Here is a 20618-nt window from a genome sequence, read left to right on the forward strand (position 1 = left end):
TTCCTCTTAGCACATTTTCCCCTTTCGTCCTGAGTTTGAGCGTCTTCAAAGCCCATGGCACCTTTGGTAAAGGCTGTTCTCCAATTGGAGCACTTGCAGGCCAGTGTTTCCCAGTTGTCAGTGTTTATAATACATTTTTTTAGATTTGCCTTGAGAGAGTTCTTGAACCTCTTTTGTTGACCACCAGCATTACACTTTCCATTTTTAAGTTTGGAATAGAGTAGTTGCTTTGGAAGACGATAATCAGGCATCTGAACAACATGACCAATCCAATGAAGTTGATATTGAAGAATCATTGCTTTGACACTGGTGATCTTTGCTTCTTCCAGTGCACTGGTATTAATCCACCTGTCTTCCCAAGTGATATGTAAAATTTTTGGGAGACACCATTGATGGAATCTTGGTTGGCAGTGTCCGGGCCGTGTGTGTGTGGGCGGGGGGGAGGGAACTGGCCCAGTCCTCACCAGCGACGCCACGGTGAGGACTGGACAGAGCAAAGCAGGGCCACTCTGTGCCTCCTGCCTGCCTACACGGGGTGGGGTGGGGGAGCCCGGCTGGCCAATGTGGCCCTTGGCGGGTAGAAAGGAGCAGCATGCCGGGCTATGCTGGGGTCACCTGCATGGGGGTGCCTGGTTCACGCCCCCTGAAAAAAATTGTGTGCCTGGGGCTATGCCCTGACTCTGAGAATTATGTAAGTTGAAACTGTCCCATTAGGAAAGAAAAAAAGGCAAAATGGCCTTTGCATATGGAAGGTCTGTTTAGAAATCGTGACTAACTGAATGCTGATAGACTTGCCTTTACCATCATGACTTTATCTAATCTTCCTCATTACTTAATAAGCACCCTGCTGGATTAGGTTAAAGTCCCATCTAGCCAAGTGTCCCGTTTCCAACAGAGGGTGGCCAGAGGCCTGTTGAAACAGGGCATGAGAGCTACGTAGCTCCCTTGTGGTTCTGTGCATGTACATGGAGGTTCTACTTAGCTTTTGTTGTTGTTTAGTCGTGTCCGACTCTTCGTGATCCCATGGACCAGAGCACGCCAGGCACTCCTGTCTTCCACTGCCTCCCGCAGCAAATGCTATTTATTGATTTATAGCATGTGTGTCCCACCCTGTATCCAAAGGGTCTCTCAAAGTGGCTTTCAAAACTGATTGTCTCTGCCCCCAGGTTACAATATAAAGAGATTTGAAGCACGAGGGGGAAATGAGTGGGGGGGAGTGGGAAATGGAACATCTTAAAAGTTACAGATCTTAGCATTACAGTTGATATCAGTGGCAGTTCTGGCCGTCTTGTTCTTGATAAAAACTCTTCTCTGAAGCACTCTTCTTCTTCCCGCCTCATCCACAAAATCCCAGCACCTGCCTCACAGTTCTTCATTCAGAAATAGGATAGACCTAGCCTCTGCAAATATGTCAAATCTTCTAAGTTATTTGAACTAGGGGCACCATTGAAATGAGTGGGACAAATGATTCATGACTTACTTTCAATTGATTTCACTAAACACTACGTTCAACTACCTTAGTCACTCTGGACCCAACCCTATTCTTTGTTAAACTTGAGGAGGCTCCTTGCACATTGAAATGGTAGACGATAAAACATATCCCGCAAAATTAGGTGAAGTAGAAAGCACACTCCCCCCCCCCCCGAGAAATCACACAAATCAGCAAGAGCTATCAGCACAAAAAGTTAAGAGCAGAGCACCAGAAGAAATAATTTTTATTTTATTAAGAACACTTTTCATCTAGCTCTTGGGATAGCTTATAGTTAAATATAAATCTGGAAAGCAGTGAGGTAAGTTATAAAAGAAAAAGGGAAAACAAGAAGAATAGGAGCTTGTGCAGGATCTTACCTGCTGGACCCAGCCACTGTTTACTATCCTACCAATTTCTTATGAACTCCCATAGGCTCCCTGCCTCATACAGTTTAAAGTAAATATACCTGCTTTGCCTAACTTTTTACTTTACTGTGGATACTGTCGCAGCTTGTTCCTTTAACCTACTACTAATCTACTAACCTACTAATCTACTACATATAGTAGTGGGATAGAGGAGATGAACAGACCCACAGAACTGTACCAAATACTTTTTAAAAATATATTAATATATTAAAATATTAAAAAATATTAAAATATTTAAAAATATTAAAATATTTAAAAATATTAAAATATTTAAAAATATTAAAATGTTTAAAAATATTAAATGTAAGATTTACTTGCAAAGTAAACAGCTCTTGGCTTTGATTCTTGCTTAAATAGGTCACTGTCGCTCAAAGTATACAGTTGCTTGAACATTAATACTTTAAATTTTATCATTGCTGCTTCAAAAGAGGTGGCTATAGAGTTGCCCTCGTTCTTTGAAGGCTAAGCAAAGCTACTAGCCAGTTTTGCTGGTCTCCTGCCCTAGTTACTTCTGGTCACGGGGCCACAGAAAGGATAAAAGACATCTGAAGGCAGCCCTGTTTAGGGAAGTTTTTAATGTTTAATGCTGTGTTGTGTTTTTAATATTCAGTTGGGAGCCACCCAGAGTGGCTGGGGAAACCCAACCAGATGGGCGGGAGTATAAATAATAAATAATTATTATTATTAATATTAGTAGTAGTAGTAGTAGTAGTAGTAGTAAAGCAGAGTCTTTTCAGCTGTCACTCCTACTACCCTTAGGTTTGCTTCAGCTTTCTGGTGAAGTCTTCCGTCTGGTTAAAGACCAGGACTTGGTCACAATCAAAGATGTCATGGTTGCTTCACCTGAAAGTCTTCCAGCTTCCTGAGGCTAATAGTCAGCTTCTGGCTAGACCAACAGCAGCTATCTTGGAGTAGTCCCCCTGGAGACTCCCCTTGGCTTCCCCTTAGGTTTTGCATGCTCTTCGCCCCCTGGCAAATGACTGACTCCAGACAGTTCACTGCCAGAACATATACAGTATACTCGAGCCAGAACCCTCTGACCAATCACAAGTTTCTCCCTGGAATTCGGAACCCTCACAGGCCTATAACTAGAATTCTGAGTCCTCATTGATCTGAAACGATGGTTTGGGATAGGGTGGTCTGAGTGATGGTTTGGGATAGAATGCCCTCTGAAGGACCTTGCCACCAGCCGACCCTTTTCCATTCACCTGAGCCATATAATAAGCTGGATTCTGTTGCACCCGAAAGAGGAAAGCCTTGCAATTACATAGCAAATGCACCTATTCTGAACAGCTATGCTGCTTCTTGGCAAACATACTTTGTATCTTTTCTGGTTCTGAGAGTTGTTAAAAAGGTAAAGGGACCCCTGACCATTAGGTCTAGTCGTGACTGACTCTGGGGTTGCGGCGCTCATCTCGCTTTATTGGCTGAGGGAGCCGGCGTACAGCTTCACACGGAAACGCCGTGTGGTACCTATTTATCTACTTGCACTTTTACGTGCTTTCGAACTGCTAGGTTGGCAGGACATCTATTTCCCATAGTGGAATCTTGTGTTACGTACTGTCCTCCTTGTGAACGCTGCGGGTTACAAGCTCTGCTAACCCGGAAGTAGATGTCCCTTGTTGCAAACTTTGCCCCGGGATGCGAGTCGAAGTCATGTGCCGGTGGCGAAAGCGCGCCTCATGTTATGAGCAGTTTGGGGTTACAAATGGACCTCCAGAACGATTAAGTTTGTAACCGGAGGTCCCACTGTATAATAATAATAATAATAATAATAATAATAATAATAATAATATCTTTATTGTCATTGCCCCCTCTCGGGGACAACGAAATTACTTGGCTGCTCCATCCACCCAGGTAGGGCACTCCACACAAAATCAAAACAACTATAAAAACACTAATTAAAACAATACAGTATAATACAGCAAGGAAGATTAGATGACTTTCAAAGTCCAGGCTTCCCATTCACCACCAGAAGTGGGTTAATCCCTCTTCCCAGAACAACTCTGAGAATCGTAGCTCTGTGAGGGAACGGGGGTCTCTGTGAGGGAACGGGGGTCTCCTAACAACTCTCGGCACCCTTTATGAACTACAGTTCCCAGGGGGAAAGCCATGACTGTTAAAGTAATATTGTACTGTTTTAAATAACTAATGCAGGTGGGTGTATGGAAACTATATACAGTGAACCTTGGGTTACATACGCTTCAGGTTACAGACTCTGCTAACCCAGAAATATTACCTCAGGTTAAGAACTTTGCTTCAGGATGAGAACAGAAATCGTGCTCCGGCAGCGTGGCGGCAGCAGGAGGCCCCATTAGCTAAAGTGGTGCTTCAGGTTAAGAACAGTTTCAGGTTAAGAACGGACCTCCGGAACAAATTAAGTACTTAACCCGAGGTACCACTGTACAGATATGGCCAGTCTACTATTACTTGGTTCCTTTTTAGGGTCAAGCCCCCTTAAACACTGCTTCCAACGATATAAGCTTCCAAAAATATAAGCTATTGTGCATTTAATTTATGAATTGCTTCCCATGGCACACCCTGAAGCAATTTACAATTTAATCAATTGCTATCCCCCACATTTCATTTATTTCTTACTACTTTATTACATTTTATACCCCATCATTTCTCCAAGGAGCTCAAAGAGGCAAGCATGGTCCTCTCCCCCCTTTTATACTCACAACAACCTTGTGAGGTAAGTTTGGCTCAGATTTGGTGGCTTGTCGCCTGAGGTCACGCCATTAACATCACAGCCCAGCAGGGGTGGGGGTGAACTCGGGTCTCCCCAGTCCACCGCCCTAACCACTGTGCCACATTGCCCACCGCACAGCAGGATCGCATCACACTCACTTTATGGGGTGGAGAGCCCCTTAACAGAACTTTCAAATATTTTTCTCTGTGTGTGGTTCTCTCTGACCCTCCTCCATCTCTATTCCAAGGTACCTAAACAGTGGGAAATGTTATGAGTGTCTTTTTGCCGCTGTAGTAACCACAAAGTATTGTTTTCGACCTCGTTGTTTTTGAAAATGCAGACATACATTCTGGCAGAGAGTGAGATTGGGGGCTGAGAAAGAATTTCCAAAATACGTGGCATATAATCACTGGCTTGTTCTGTGTTCTTTCCTTCCCCCGCATCTGTCTCGATGCCAACTTAATAGCTCAGCCAACTGGTTAAAGTTCTTATGGCAGCCGTCTTCCCTGTTCCATTTTCCAGCTTCTTGCAAAACTGCTGAGGAGGTTAGAGGGTAAATATTTCATTACCTCTTGATTTATTTGTCTAGAAGCCAGTTTTAGTCAACCCGCTGTGGTTTTGTTGAGCTGGCGCTTGGAACGAGATCTGTGCAACGGCTTTAAAATGTTGTTGTGGGTTTCTTCAAGAGGCTTCAAATTCCCAAGAGGCCTTGCATCCCAAAAATACGCTCCCCTGCCAACTACCTTCAGGATTTGAACCGAAACATTTGATTTGGGTGTGTGTAAGCAGCTGAAGAAATAAATCTTAGGCTGTAATTCTATACATGTTTAACTGGCATGAAGCCCCATTGTACTTTTTAAGTATATTTGCACAGTGTCATACTGTGATTTAAACACACTGCCCAATTTGCGTATGATCACTTTAGGACCATTAATTTCAGTGGGTCTACTCTTGAGTAAAACTTATAGCGTTATAGCCCAGTCTGTTCAAACAGCTGTGAAGCGTTACTTGGAATTTTTGTAAACATTTCTAAGAATGACAACTCAACGGCAAATACTTCCATTGTGTGCATTTTAAAGTGTGTTTTTTTTAGGGGGGAGGAACTGAAAATCACAGATTTAGCAGAGAATTTTATAAGAATCTATATTATTTAATGCATTTATATCTCACCTTACATGGTGGCATACATGGTTCTCTTCCCTCTGTGTTTAATCCTCACAACAGACTTCTGAGGTAGGTTAGGCCAAAAGGCCCTGACTGGCCCAAGGGCACCCAGTGAGCAGTGTTCGAAAATAGCAGGGCGCCAGGCACATTTTGCACCTAAAGATTCTCCTCAAAAAGTCTGGGTGGCATTTTTTTGCGCCCGGCTGACACTCAAGGATTACTGAAACAGATGTGCTTTGAAGCCTCGAAGTATATGTTAAAGATAGACAATATGTTAAGGAATAAAAATAAAAAGGTATCTAGTAGCACCTTATAGACCAACTAAGTTTGTATCTGAAGAAGTGTGCATGCACACAAAAGCTTATACCAGAACAAACTTAGTTGGTCTATAAGGTGCTACTAGACAATTATTATTATTATTATTTTATTTCAACTGCGTCAGACCACCACGGCTACCTACCTGAATCTAGAATATGTTAAGAAGTTTAACAATAAAGAGTAGAGTGTTTTGAAAACTGAAGTATGGTACCAGCATTTTTATCGTAAACACCAAAATAAACATGTATTAACAGTTTCTGCTAAAAATGTGATATTAACAATGTGTCACTTATGTGAATTGCGTATTAATTCATGCTTATGAAAATAGTAAATAAAAAGTGTTGCTGACCCCCGTCCCCAGTGGTGACTAGACATTCTGTTTTGGCGCCCACAACCCAGGTCCCAGAAGCCATTTGGCTCCTAGCTTTTCTATCCCAGTATCTAACACTGCTAGTGAGCTTCATGGCTTAGTGGGGGATTTGAACCCTGGTCTCCCAGGTCCTAGCGTGACACTCTAACAATGTACAACACTGACTGTGGACTATTATTTCTTATTTATTTATTCAGTTTTATAGACTGCCCTTTATGAAAAGATCCCAGGCAACTATAAGAACACATTTTATGGAGCACAGTAAAATAATAATAATAATAATAATAATAATAATAATAATAATAATGACTAGACTGGCTTCTGAAATCATAATCCCTAGGAAATGTGAAATCAAATTTCACAAACCTTTTAGGAGGGGTGTTTCTTTAAATTTTTTTTGGGGGGGGATTTTTTAAAATATATATTTATTTGTTTAATGCAGGGAATGGAAGTGTACTCTGGAAAGAGCACTTGAAGTTCCCTGTGAGCAAGAACAACTTTGGAGGATAGCCTGTGTGGACTGCTGGAGGCACTGAACCTTTCTCCCCACTTAAGCAGAGCTTTGCATTTGGCCGATGTTCTCTGGGCCCAGACAACCAGCTGTTGTTTTGGGGCCTCAAGATGGCCTCCCTCGCAAGCGTCCAGAATTTGGAGAATGCTGACAGTGTCGCCGCCGCTTCTTCTCTCCTGGAGGAGAAGCCCAAAAGCAAAGGGTTTTTCCAGCTCGGCTCCTTCTTCCATTCCCGGAACGAGAAGTACGTCATCGCCAGGAGCGAAAGTGTCCCGGAGGAGAACGTTTTGAAGATCACCATCACTGAAACCACTGTCATTGAGTCAGACCTGGGCATCTGGAACTCCCATGCACTCATCTACCTCACCTTGTGGTTTTTCTTCAGCTTTTGCACACTTTTTCTTAACAAGTACATCCTTTCGCTGCTGGAAGGGGAGCCGAGCATGCTGGGTAACTACTTCTTCTTTCAGGGGGTCAAACCAGACGACCTTTGGGGTTCCTTCCTGCTCTACAATGCGGGCGTCTCTCAACTTACTCAGGCGTTACATTCCAGGAATAGGGCACGAAGCCACAACCACATATAGTCAAAACACTTTAGGTCCCATGGCAGATGGGATTGCTAAACTCATTTTTCTCAGACGCCCACCCCGTCTCCCCCCCTTTTTAATTTTAATATTTGTCCAGCTGAATGCACCGAAGTTAAATGCACGTAAGTTGTGAGCTACCTGTTCCACGATCCTATGGCTCTGTGAAAATGGTGTGGGGAACCTTTGGCCTTCCAGATGTTGCCAAGCTACAGCTCCCATCATCCTGAGGGTTGCAGTTCAGCAACATCTGGAAGGCAAAAGGTTCCCCACACCTTGTACACACAGTTTGGGTCAGGATGGGGAAGCTCCAGGTCTTGCCACACTACAACTCCCATCATCCCTGACTGTTGGCCATGCAGACTGGGGCTGAGGGACTCCTTCAGCATCTGTGGGGACACCAGTTCCCCATCCCTGGTGTACAAAATGGGTTGGATCTAAACAAAGTTAGTAACTTTTTACTCCCTTTGAAACCAACGGGCTGGAGTTAGAGCAGGCCTGCTCACTTGATTTCCATGGTACTACTGCAGCCTGACTAACATAGCTTGGAGCAAACCTTTATGCATGTGTTTGTTTGTTTGTTTGTTTGTTTGTGTTGTTGTTCTTTTAAGTGGCAAGCTGACGATTGCAACCAGTATACATGGTTTATTTGTGTGTGTTTGAGTAACAGTGGGATATATATCTTCAGTTGTATCCAGGCAACAGCCCATCTGCACTATATATTTAAAGCAGCATTTAAACATTCATGGCCTCCCCCAGAGAATCCTGGGAGCTGTAGTTCGTTAAGGGTGCTGAGAGACGTTGAAGAGGCCCCAATTCCCCTCACAGGGCTACAATTCCCAGAATTCCCTGGGAAGAAGCCTTGATGATTAAACCGCTCTAGGAACTGAAGCTCTGTGAGTCTCTCCCAGCCCCACATGGAGATTCCTGGGATTGAATGTGGGGCCTTTTGCATGAGAAGTAGATGATGTGCCACTGAGCCCTCCCCACCAAAACAGTAAGATGACAGTAAGGGTCTATGGGGTGTTTGAATGTTCAAGCCCCATATTTATCATAGAGCATAACCAAGCCTTACATGCAGGTTTTTTGAATGGGAGGGAGAGCAACAGGGGGAGGTAAGGCTCTGTCTCATTCTGGCTCTGATCCTCCCAGGCGCTGTTCAGATGCTGTCTACCACTTTCATCGGCTGTGTCAAAATGTTCGTCCCTTGCTGCCTCTACCAACACAAGACCCGCGTCTCATACCCTCCCAACTTCCTCATGATCATGTTGTTTGTTGGGCTGATGAGGTAAGAAGCGGCTAGAAATTTTTCTAAGGCAGGGATGGGGAAACCACCGTTCCTTTTCCCAGTGTCTAAAAAGGAGGTGGTATCTTTCATCAGTAATAAAAAAAAATGCAATAAAGTAATCTAAAGGTCACACACACTCTTTCACCTCAGATCTTGTATCTGGACCTCTGTTTCAACGCAAAGGAGAATGTCCACCTGAGCAGCAAGAATGGGGATTTTGTTGTTGTTGTTGTTGTTGTTTTTAATCCTAAAGGCCATATTCACTTATGGGCAACATTCTGAGGGCCCCATGCTAGGGGTTGATGGGGCCAGAAGTTTTGTTGTTGTTTTTTAAAGCGGCCAGGGCAACACATGTAAATTTTTACCTTTCCCCACGAAGCTAGCTTATATACACACACACACACACTATGAGTTCAAAGACATAATCAGGCCAGGCAAAAATGCTTGAAGAGAGTTCTGAGGGCCAGATAGAGAGGACTGGAGGGCCACATTTGGCCTGCAAGACTGAGGTTGCTGACCCCTAAGGAGAGGTGTGCTTGTCATTTATTTATTTGTTCATATATATATATATATATATATATATATATTTGCTTTCGTAGATTTTCACGGGTACAGGAATGCAGGTTTTGGTGTCTTCGGGTGTCTTCCCGTGTAAGAGTCGGGGTGTCTGTGCGACGTTTCGACGAGGTCTCACTCGTCATCTTCAGGCTGGTGCTTTCGGCTTCTTGTTACTGGAACAGAGCAGAGTCTGGTGTTTGAGTTCCTATAAATACTGTTGAGGGGTGTGGTGTATAGCCTCCAACGTTCTGGGCAGAGAGGAAGTTCCTAGATTAGTGTGCCTTTTCTTCTTTTGTTCCTTAATTACTTGAGGGATATCTTGGGTGATTTCATGAGTGATATTCTGAATACCACTGGGTGGGTCATTAAGTGTAGATTAGTTGCTAAAGCTTTCGTGTCTTGACCTCTTGAGCTTGTGAAGAGTTTTTCTGAGAAGATGGCTGTGCTGCATTTAGTTGTGCTCTGGCTTGGCTTCGTGTATAGGGGCGAGCTGTGGTTTTGTGCCTTGTGCCAGCCAGATCTGTGTAGGGATTGCAGGGGGGTGCAGCATCCGGAGGTGTCACTATAGTTTGGCTACTGGATGGAGTCCGTAATATGTCTGTGGAGAGGGTCTGGGTTTGGGTCTGGTGTGGTTGATTGGTGACGGCGTTCTGTGTGCCTCTGGTTCTGGTGTCGGTTTTTGTGGGGAGGGCTAATTTCCAGATGTCTGGCAGGCGGGACGTGTCGTCACGCTTGTTCATGTTGTGAGGGTGTTTCTCTATCTCGATGGCTTCCATGATTATTCTCTTGTGGTGATGTTCCATGTTAAAGAGCAATTTGGAATCTGCAAAATTAATTTCGTGTCCTGTTTCTTTCATGTGTTGGAAAAGAGAGGAAGTTTTTTCTTCTTTTTTGACGGCATTCTTGTGTTCTGCGATACGTGCATTTATTCGTCTGTTTGTTTGTCCAATGTACGTGGCTGGGCAGACTTTGCAGGGTATTTCATGCAAAGTCTGCCAAGCCACGTACATTGGACAAACAAACAGACGAATAAATGCACGTATCGCAGAACACAAGAATGCCGTCAAAAAAGAAGAAAAAACTTCCTCTCTTTTCCAACACATGAAAGAAACAGGACACGAAATTAATTTTGCAGATTCCAAATTGCTCTTTAACATGGAACATCACCACAAGAGAATAATCATGGAAGCCATCGAGATAGAGAAACACCCTCACAACATGAACAAGCGTGACGACACGTCCCGCCTGCCAGACATCTGGAAATTAGCCCTCCCCACAAAAACCGACACCAGAACCAGAGGCACACAGAACGCCGTCACCAATCAACCACACCAGACCCAAACCCAGACCCTCTCCACAGACATATTACAGACTCCATCCAGTAGCCAAACTATAGTGGCACCTCCGGATGCTGCACCCCCCTGCAATCCCTACACAGATCTGGCTGGCACAAGGCACAAAACCACAGCTCGCCCCTATACACGAAGCCAAGCCAGAGCACAACTAAATGCAGCACAGCCATCTTCTCAGAAAAACTCTTCACAAGCTCAAGAGGTCAAGACACGAAAGCTTTAGCAACTAATCTACACTTAATGACCCACCCAGTGGTATTCAGAATATCACTCATGAAATCACCCAAGATATCCCTCAAGTAATTAAGGAACAAAAGAAGAAAAGGCACACTAATCTAGGAACTTCCTCTCTGCCCAGAACGTTGGAGGCTATACACCACACCCCTCAACAGTATTTATAGGAACTCAAACACCAGACTCTGCTCTGTTCCAGTAACAAGAAGCCGAAAGCACCAGCCTGAAGATGACGAGTGAGACCTCGTCGAAACGTCGCACAGACACCCCGACTCTTACACGGGAAGACACCCGAAGACACCAAAACCTGCATTCCTGTACCCGTGAAAATCTACGAAAGCAAATATATATATATATATATATATATATATATATATATATATATATATATATATATATATATATATATGAAATAATGTGGCTACTTTATATCTCGCATTGGAATAAACAGATTTGAGTCTGCTTCACTTTTGCATGTGTTCATTTGTCAGTCTGTGAATTTCTTTTTAAAATTCTTTTTAAAATTCTTTTTAAAATACTTCACTCCCTATTTAAATATGTCATTCTGAATATATTTTCTCAAAAATATGTCTTTCTAAAAATACATTTCCCCCTGAAAGTGTGCATATCTAAACATGTTGTAAGCAGCTGAGAATGGGTGTTTTGCTTTTATAAACACACACACAAAAACAAAACAAAACTGTGTTATTTAAAACTTCGTTACCCTTCTTCTCTTTTCAGGTTTGCAACTGTGGTCTTGGGCCTAGTCAGTCTGAAGAACGTAGCTGTCTCCTTTGCTGAGACAGTGAAAAGCTCTGCCCCCATTTTTACCGTCATCATGTCCCGCATGATTTTAGGAGAGTACACAGGTAAGTCTTGCTGAAACTTAGGCCGCATCTACACTATCCATTTAAAGCTGTATCACGTCACTATAAACAGTAATGGCTTCCTCCAAAGCATCCTGGGAACTCTGTTAAGGGTGCTGAGAGGTGTTAAGACATAGCTCAGTGTTTCCCAACCGGTGTTCCGCGGCACACGAGTGTGCCGTGAGACGTTGCCTCGTGTGCCGCGAGATGCCTGGAGGGAGGCGGGCGAGTCGGGCGGCAAGAGGCGGGGCGGCGGCGGCGAGGAGAGGCCGCGCCTCCTGCTGCTGCCTGGCGCTCCTCCTCACAGCCGGCAGCGCTGCCTGGGCGCCTCCGCGCGACTCTGCCTCGCTGGGTTTGGTCTCCCAGCAGAGACGGGTCACACGCGCACCTCCCTCCCTCAGCCTGCGCGGAGGGAGAGCCAGAGAGAGGCATCGCTCCTGCGCGGCGGGAGAGGGAGCAGCCGGAGCGATGCCCCAAACGAAGGCATGGGACCGGAGGGGAAATCCTCTCCGAGGAGGATTGAGCGCAGCTGAGAGAAGCCTTTCGAGGAGCTGCCGTGTCCCCTGGAAACCCCCTTCCCAGCTCTGCCTGCCTGCCTGCCCAAAGCTTGGAGGTTCCCCGGCAAGGGGGAGGGAAAAAACTTTCACTTTTGTGCGTCCCTCCCGGCGTGACGCTGCGCGCTGACGTCACGGGGCGGGGCTTTAATGGTGGTGTGCCGCGAGATTTTTTTTCAGTAAACAGGTGTGCCGTTGCCCAAAAACGTTTGGGAAACACTGACATAGCTGTCAATGTTTCCCCTTTTTAAAGGAAAATTCCCTTATTCCAAATAGGATTCCTCGCAAGAAAAGGGAAAAGTTGACAGCTATGTGTTAAGTGCCCCCATTCCCCTCATACAGCTACAACTCCCAGAGTTCCCTGGGAGCAGGGAATTGTCTGTTACACCACTCTGGAAATGGTAGCTCTTGTGAAGCCCCTTGCATGGTGCTAGTCGAGAAAGGCTCGCCTGCTGTCTTTAGGATGTGCCCACCTGTCAAACTTTGCCCAGGTGGAACCAGCAGGGGACAAGGGGAGATAGGACTCCAGACCACCAGCCAAATCCACTTGCAAGCCAGGCCGTTGGGGCAGCAAATCCTACGTGTGGCGAAGGGCTCCCTTCTGTTTGTCCTGATCTGTCCATCCTAAATCTCAACAGGTCACCCCAATCTCTGGGGTCCCTGAGCTTACATAACCATGACCCAAATGCTAAGCAGCTTTGGAAATATGGCTGTGGCCTGATTTATTGCCTTTAAAAATGCAGTGTGTATTTTTTTTAACCTGTTTTTGTTTGGATCTGTTTCCCCCCACTTTGCCTCCTTCCCCCTCCCTCTCCGATCAACCCCTTCCCCCTACAAAGGATTGCTCGTAAACCTGTCTCTTCTCCCCGTCATGGGAGGGCTCGCTTTGTGCACTGCGACAGAGCTGAGCTTCAACGTCCTAGGCTTCTCAGCAGCTTTGTCTACAAACATCATGGACTGGTAAGTACTGTATTTTTCTGCATATAACACGCTCCCATGTATAAGACAACCCTTATTTTTTAGGACTGCAAAAAATAAATAAATTGGGGCGGGGGATTGCCCAAATCGCCGCTGCCGATCTCCTACTGGCTGCTGCCACCAATCGCCCGTCCCCTCTCTGCTATCCGTGTATAAGGTGACCCGCAATTTTGGCCTGCTATTTCTAAGGAAAAAATAGAGTCTTATACATGGGAAAATACGGTATATTGGAGACTGCAGACAGAAGTGTGTGGGATGAGTGTGTTGTGTATACAAGAAAGAAAGAAAGACAGACAGACAGACAGACAGACAGACAGACAGACAGACAGACAGACAAAGAGACAGTGTTTCCTCTGTTAATGTGCGTATGTCCGTGTGCGTGTAGTAGGTATAGATATGAATCACAGGTGTTTTATATGAGTTATAGGGGCTGGGCTGGAGGACATTTTAGGTGCCTTTCAACTCCTAACAGTTCTATAATTCCATTAATTCTGTTCATTGTATGCATGTATCCCCCACATTTACACGACGGGCCTAGAAAGTGGAATCGTGTAAAGTGGGGAGCACCCCACTTGAATAGGGAGGGCACATGGGGAGGAGGGAGAGAGACCCACCCTGGAAATTGCTTGCGGCCGCTGCCTGGCCTGTACCGAACCTGCCTGCCTCCCTGAAGGCAGCCAGCGCACACAGCGGCTGTGGCTGGCCACGGAGGGGGAGGGCCAGGAAAGGTGCCCAGCGAAACTGGTGCCAGGATGCACCTGCATGGCAGAGGCAGAGAAAAGGTGCCCTCCACCCCGTGCCGCTGGTTGATCAAAGTCTGCCCTCCCTCACTCCAGCAGCAGCTCCGAGTGACTTCCAGGCAGCAGCCCTGAGTGAGGGAAGGCCCATTTATTCATTTAGTTATTTATTTCACGGCATGTAAAATAGTCATACGTGAGTGCATAAGTGGAGGGGGGTGTTCCTAATTTAATTTATCTGCTTACTGGATTTATATCCCTACCTTTCCACAAAGGGGCTCAATGTGGCTTACATAGTTTCCCTTGCAACAGCCCTGTGAGGTAGGTTAGGCTGAGAATTAGCGGCAGGCCTCAGGCCACCCTGAGTTGTGCAACTTGGTCGGAGACCTTTGTGTAGCAGCAAGTCTAATAAATGATAATAATCATTCCACGCACGCACACATATACGCCTGCACGCACACACAAACCGTGTTCCTTCTCATAAACAAACGTGTGGTTTCCTCCCCCCTTGCAGCTTGCAGAACGTTTTCTCCAAAAAACTGCTCAGCGGAGACAAGTATCGCTTCTCGTAAGTACCTGTCGTATTTCAGAAACCAAAAGCCCCTCCACGTTGATGAACCATTGGCGAGTCCTTCTTGTTTTGCCAGCTCCCTCAGAGGACAGCAGCCAGTTTAGGAGGGCTCTCGGAACCGTCCTAAATCCATCTCTTTCTTCACAGAGGTCTTAGCGAGTTCCTTGGCTCCTAGCATGTGAGAGGGCTAGGACTCTTCTCATCGTTTGGGTTACTGCAAGGGTTTTCCATGTGATGCCCTTCAGGTGTCGTTGGACTCCAACTCGCATCAGCCCAAGACAGCACGGATTATTGAGGATTAGACAAAATCAGGGAGGAGAAGGCTATCCGTGGCTGCTAATAATAATAATAATAATAATAATAATAATAATAATAATAATAATAATAATAATCTATTTATATCCCGCCCTCCCCAGCCGAAGCCGGGCTCAGAGCTGCTAACAACAATAAAAGTAACACAGCATTCTAAAATCAATTCATTCTAAAATCAGTTCAAATCAAATTAATGGCAACCATTGGGCTAGAGTTCTGTCAGGATTTCCAAAGGAGGGGGGGTCAGACTGTGCCTTGGCCAAAGGCCTGGTGGAACAGCTCTGTCTTACAGGCCCTGCGGAAAGATGTCAAGTCCCGCAGGGCCCTAGTCTCTTGTTCCACCAGATCAGCAATGACTCTGTTCTGCTTTCACTTTCGAATGCCTCTGAATTGGCTGGGAATCGCTAGTGGCGAGAGTTGCTCTTGTGCTCAGTTCCTGCCATTGGGTTTCCTCAGAGGCATCTGGTTGGCCACTGTGAGAACAGAACGCTGGACCAGATGGGGCCACTTGGCCTGACCCAGCAGCTTCTTCCCCCCTCTTTATCTCTCATACTTTGGACCAACATCTGTGTTTTCTCTGGACTGAGCTGCCTGTTACAGGACAAAGGGCCTTTTGGTTCTCCGCCCAGGGCCATTCAAGCTTCCCCTGACCTCTGATTTACTGGACGGGATCAGATAAGCATGCAAAGCAGGCTTTAGCTGTCCTCTGAAAGACGCTTTCTTGTTCCTGTGTGGAATTTTGTTTCATTTAGCAGGATTTGTAGCTAAAAGAATTAAGCAGGTCTCTAAGCCTGGGGTGTGGAATTTCTAGCCCATGACCTAAACGGGGCCTAGTAAGGGTCCAAGTTTGGCACTCAAGGCTATTTCCCCTAAGCGTGTCCACCTGACATCATATATGGGGCAGGGAGAGATAAATCTGGATTGGCTGCACAACTGCTTTCCATGTGGGAAGCTTGGTCACTCATTCAATCCCCTCTGAAAGCAGGCTCCAAAGGCATCCCGTTTTCAGAGTGATCGACAATCTGTTTCCTCTCATAGAGCTGAAATTCCCAGAGTGTCTCCAGGGAACTCTGGGAACTGTACCACTTTTAACAGTGATGGCTTTCCCTGAAGAATCCTGGGAACTGTGGTTTGTTGAGGGGTGCTGAAAGTTGTTAGGAAGACCCTGTTCCTCTCCCAGAGCTACAGTTCCCAGAATTCCCTGGGTAGTGCCACTCTGGAAATGGGGGGAATAGGAGTCTCCTAACAACTCTCTGCTCCCATAAAAAATTACAGCTCCCTGGATTCTTTGGGGGAAGCCATGACTGTTAATATAGCATGATGCTACTGTAAATGCGTAGTGCAGCTAGAGCGTTTTGTATGTGTTGATGCCCAGCATAAGCCATGCACCTTCCATGCATTTAAAGCACATTCCCCCACCGCCTCAAAAAGTATCCTGGGAACTGTAGTTTATTCATACAGAGCTACAATTCCCAGTGCCTTTAACTAACCACACTTCCCATGACTCTTTGGGGGAAGTCACATGCTTTAAAAGTATGATGTGTAAGGAACCGTACGTATGGATCACTGTTGTGGGTAACCCTTCATCGCTCTGTCACAGCTTGTTTTGTTTTGCTTTTAAAGATCATCTCCAGTTTCAGCTGTGTATTGAGTTTGGGTGTCTCCCGTTTCATCCTTCTGACTGTTATTTCCATTGCAGCCCATGCAAAATGCTAATTTCACTTGATTAATTCTCCCCAACCAACACCACTTCCATAGCGCTCCTGAGCTTCAGTTCTACACCAGTGCAGCCGCGGTGATCATGCTGATTCCAGCTTGGATCTTTTTCATGGTGAGATTTTTTGTGCATTCTTCCCCCTCCAACCCCGCTATAAACTTAAGAGTCCTGCTCCATTTTCAAAGCACCCAAATTCAAATCTTGCCTCTGTTACTAAGCAGCCATAAACAAGCTAGGGTCCCTCAGCCTCTACTTGCCTTCTCCAGATCAGCAGTATGGGAAGAAGAATGCCAGCTTGTATTACAGTGGTACCTCAGGTTACATACGCTTCAGGTTACAGACTTCGCTAACCAGAAATAGTGCTTCAGGTTAAGAACTTTGCTTCAGGATGAGAACAGAAAGCGTGCTCCAGTGGCGCGGCAGCAGCAGGAGGCCCCATTAGCTAAAGTGGTGCTTCACGTTAAGAACAGTTTCAGGTTAAGTACGGACCTCCGGAACTAATTAAGTACTTAACCTGAGGTACCACTGTAAGGTGTTGTGGGGATTATACTGGCATGCTGTACGTGAAGGGCTCTGATCGCCATAAAGCAAGGATGGGGAGGGAACCTGTGGACTCTGACTTCTAGCAATGAAGGGCCAGAGGTTAGTGACAGAGCATCGGCTTGGCATGCAGAAGGTGCCAGGTTCAGTCCCTGGCCTCTCCAGGTAGGGCTGGGTGAGATCCATGTCTGAAATCTGGAGAGCTGCTGCCAGTCAGTGTAGACAGCACTGAGCTAGATGGACTAATGGTCTGACTCCGTACAAGGCAGCTTTGTGTGTTCATACGAAACCTTATAGGCGGTGTATTTTGTCTGCATCCATCAGCAGGCCACAATTTTTCTCCCTGCTGTTCAAAAAGGAAACTGTCTTTGAAACATCCCTTTAAGAAATCTGTCCCTAGGAGAATTATATAGGAAGCAACTTCACATAATGGAAACCATCTAAATCTGAATAATGTAGGAAAAATGCATGTGAGTGTCCAGAATCTGAAAACCTGGAGAGCTGCTGCCAAACAGAGTCAATAATACTGAGCTTAGGTGATCAATGGTCTTACTCTGTACAAGGCAGCTTCCTGTGTTTCCTTACTTTTCAGCGATCCCTTTCTGTGCGTTTTAATGAAGCCTTCACTGCCTCTCATCTATCTTCCTTTTTCTTTACCTTTCCTTTCTTCTTAGGACGTGCCAGTAATTGGGAGAAGCGGGAAGAGCTTCCAGTACAACCAGGATGTCGTTGTGCTGCTTCTGATAGACGGAGTGCTGTTTCATCTCCAAAGTGTTACAGCCTATGCCTTGATGGGAAAGATTTCCCCTGTGACTTTCAGGTTAAGAATCCCCCTTGCATTTTGTCTTGGGTGTTTTGAAAAAAAAGATTTGTGTGCATATATTTAAACAATGGATTTCCTTGCCTTTTTGACCAGAGATTGGTCTCTTATGGCGACTTACACCAGGTGACCACTGGCAGTAGGTTGAGATCTGAGTAGGCAGAGGGTGGCCTTTTCAGTGGTGGCTCCCCATCTGTGGAATGCTTGCCCCAGGGAGACCCGCCTGGAGCCATCCTCGTCCATCTGCAGATGCCATACTAAGGCCTTTGGTTAATTAACACAGTCTCCCATGGTGGAGCTCGTATTTTCATAGAGTGGGTAGGACTTTGCAACTGGATGGGAGTTTTATGGGTTTTGAAAGTTTTAAAAGTTTTCTGGTTCTAATTTGCTTTAATTTTGTTGTAGTTTATCTCGTCAAGTTGCTCTGGCATTTTGTCTTCAGCATAAAGAGACTGATGAATGTTGTTAATATCAACAGCGAATAATAATAGGTTGCTGGATAATGTGCAGTACATGGGCAAAGGTTTCCTTATTTACCTGCTGTTTTAACGAGCAAGAAAGACAGCATAGTGGGGTGCAAGATCTGCCAATGTGGTACCCGTGGGCACAATCAAGCTGATTAGCCCTTCCCTATATTGGAAGCTGAAGCTTAACAATGGTCATGGAGCAGAAGAGCCAGAGCTAAAACTCCTGAATGCAAACATTTAATTTGGCCCTTGTGGGGGACAGGGGGGAGGCATAGCTCAGTGGTAGAGCATCTGCTTTGGAAGCAGAAGGTCTCCAGTTCAATTCCCCATCACATCTTTAGGTAGGTCTAGCATTGCATACAACCCCATGAGTCTCCCCGGAGCATAATGTAGGCCCCATATGTTTCAAGCACCACTATACCACTTTAAATGGTCATGGCTTCCCCCAAAGGATCCTGGTAGCTGTAGTTTGCAAAGGGTGCTGCAAGTTGTTAGGAGAGCTACACTTCTCAGAGTATCCTGGGAAGGAGGGTTGATTGATAAACCACTTTGGGTCGTGCACCTTTGTGAGGGCGAAGAAAGCCATAAACGGCTGTAAACTGCTGGGTCTGGCCGATAAAACTCAGGAGCCAGGAGGAGATAAGAGTCCCATGATTTATTACTTTACAAGCAATAGGTTCAGCAGGTAATCCACAGAAATCTGAACACTGTCCTGGGGGGCCATTTATAAGTTTCTTACACAAAAGATTCCAATTTCTTCCAATCATATGCATAGAAACATTTACCATTACATCATCATTATCTTCAAGCGATAGGCTATCAATTTTTGGGGGCCCTGGGGTCTCCCCTCAAGGGGAAGGAGGGATCTATTAACAGCTCTTGGCACCCTTAACAAGCTACATCTTCCGGGATTATTTGGTGGCGAAAGGCCTGACTGTTGAAAGCAATGTGATGGATGCAGCCCTACAGTTCTCTATCTCAGCCAGTCCGCTGACGTGCTCTGGGAGCCTAGCTCTGTTTTTCTGACCTTGTTTCTCACTCCATCTTCCTCTCCGTTTCCAGCGTTGCCAGCACGGTGAAGCACGCCCTGTCCATCTGGCTAAGCATCATTGTGTTTGGCAACAAGATCACCAGCCTCTCGGCCATCGGGACTGTCCTGGTGACGATTGGGGTTCTGCTCTATAACAAGGCCAAGCAGCACCAGCAAGAGACCATTCAGAGCCTGGCAGCAGCCTCTCCTCCCCAGGCATCCCAGAGCTTGAACGAAGACACCGAACCACTGATTCCCAAGGACTTGAAACCCTACGAATGAGGCCACCCCAAGGACTTGAAACCCTACGAATGAGGCCACAACTTTGCTGCAGAGAAGCATGGGGTGTTTTTATTGGGGTGGGGTGTCACGTATACAATCCCAGCGATTAACGGGGCTGTGGGCACTTGCTGGGGGCAAGGCCTTTTTTCTGCGGTTGAGAAAAATGAGTTGCACGTCAACATACACACACAGAGAGAAGGAGAGCTCTTTGAGAAGTGGATGTATACAATGGAAACGTATGGACTTTTGACTCTGTCTAAAGAGCTTGCAAAATGTCAGGCGGTTGCTCGGGGCCCAGCCTCCACCACAGCAATGTGAAATACAGCAAGTTTCCCCATCGGCGGCACAACGCCGCCGACCCATCTCATCTGTTGCAGGGACTTGAGCTGAAACGTCTGCGTTTCGAAAAGACTACGAAGCAACGGTCAGTTGGGATAGGGGAAGGCCAGCCACCACTTCAGCCCAAAAGCCCAAGACGGTCAAGAGCGTTGTTTTCTGGAGATTCAAAACCAGCAAAAGGTGGACCGGTTTGGGGCTGCGGGGATTCTTAACCACTAGCATGTTGTGTGACGGATGTGCACCCCATCATCCCCGAGCCCCAAACACACAATGGACTGAAGAGGGGGGATACCACTGTCTCTCACTTTCTCTTATTGGCAAAACCCTCCAGAGACCTTTCAGCCATCAAAGAGATGATATCATCAGTTCTGATAGCAATCCTCCACACACACACAGTTTTGGTAGCCATCTTCTTTTACACACACACACCAAGTTTAA

General features: G+C 45.9%; 1 protein-coding gene across 3 annotated transcripts in view; it reads left to right on the forward strand.

Moving 5' to 3' along the window:
• Positions 1-19843, forward strand: part of SLC35E2B (solute carrier family 35 member E2B) — a 24452-nt gene extending 4609 nt beyond the window's left edge. For 2 of the 3 annotated variants that reach the window (XM_082230284.1, XM_082230283.1), the window contains exons 2-9: positions 6883-7401; positions 8688-8823; positions 11709-11836; positions 13227-13347; positions 14617-14670; positions 16744-16816; positions 17917-18062; positions 19592-19843. In XM_082230284.1, coding sequence (XP_082086410.1) covers positions 7062-7401; positions 8688-8823; positions 11709-11836; positions 13227-13347; positions 14617-14670; positions 16744-16816; positions 17917-18062; positions 19592-19841 — 1248 coding nt within the window. In that variant the 5' untranslated portion in view covers positions 6883-7061 and the 3' untranslated portion in view covers positions 19842-19843. Of the gene's footprint in view, positions 1-5062; positions 5142-6882; positions 7402-8687; positions 8824-11708; positions 11837-13226; positions 13348-14616; positions 14671-16743; positions 16817-17916; positions 18063-19591 lie in introns of those variants that run through there. The other variant, XM_082230285.1, reaches the window with a different exon arrangement.
• The last annotated feature ends 775 nt before the right edge of the window (positions 19844-20618 follow it).

The sequence above is a fragment of the Podarcis vaucheri genome (genome assembly GCF_965113315.1).
Source record: "Podarcis vaucheri genome assembly, chromosome: 7".
NCBI lineage: Eukaryota > Metazoa > Chordata > Lepidosauria > Squamata > Lacertidae > Podarcis > Podarcis vaucheri.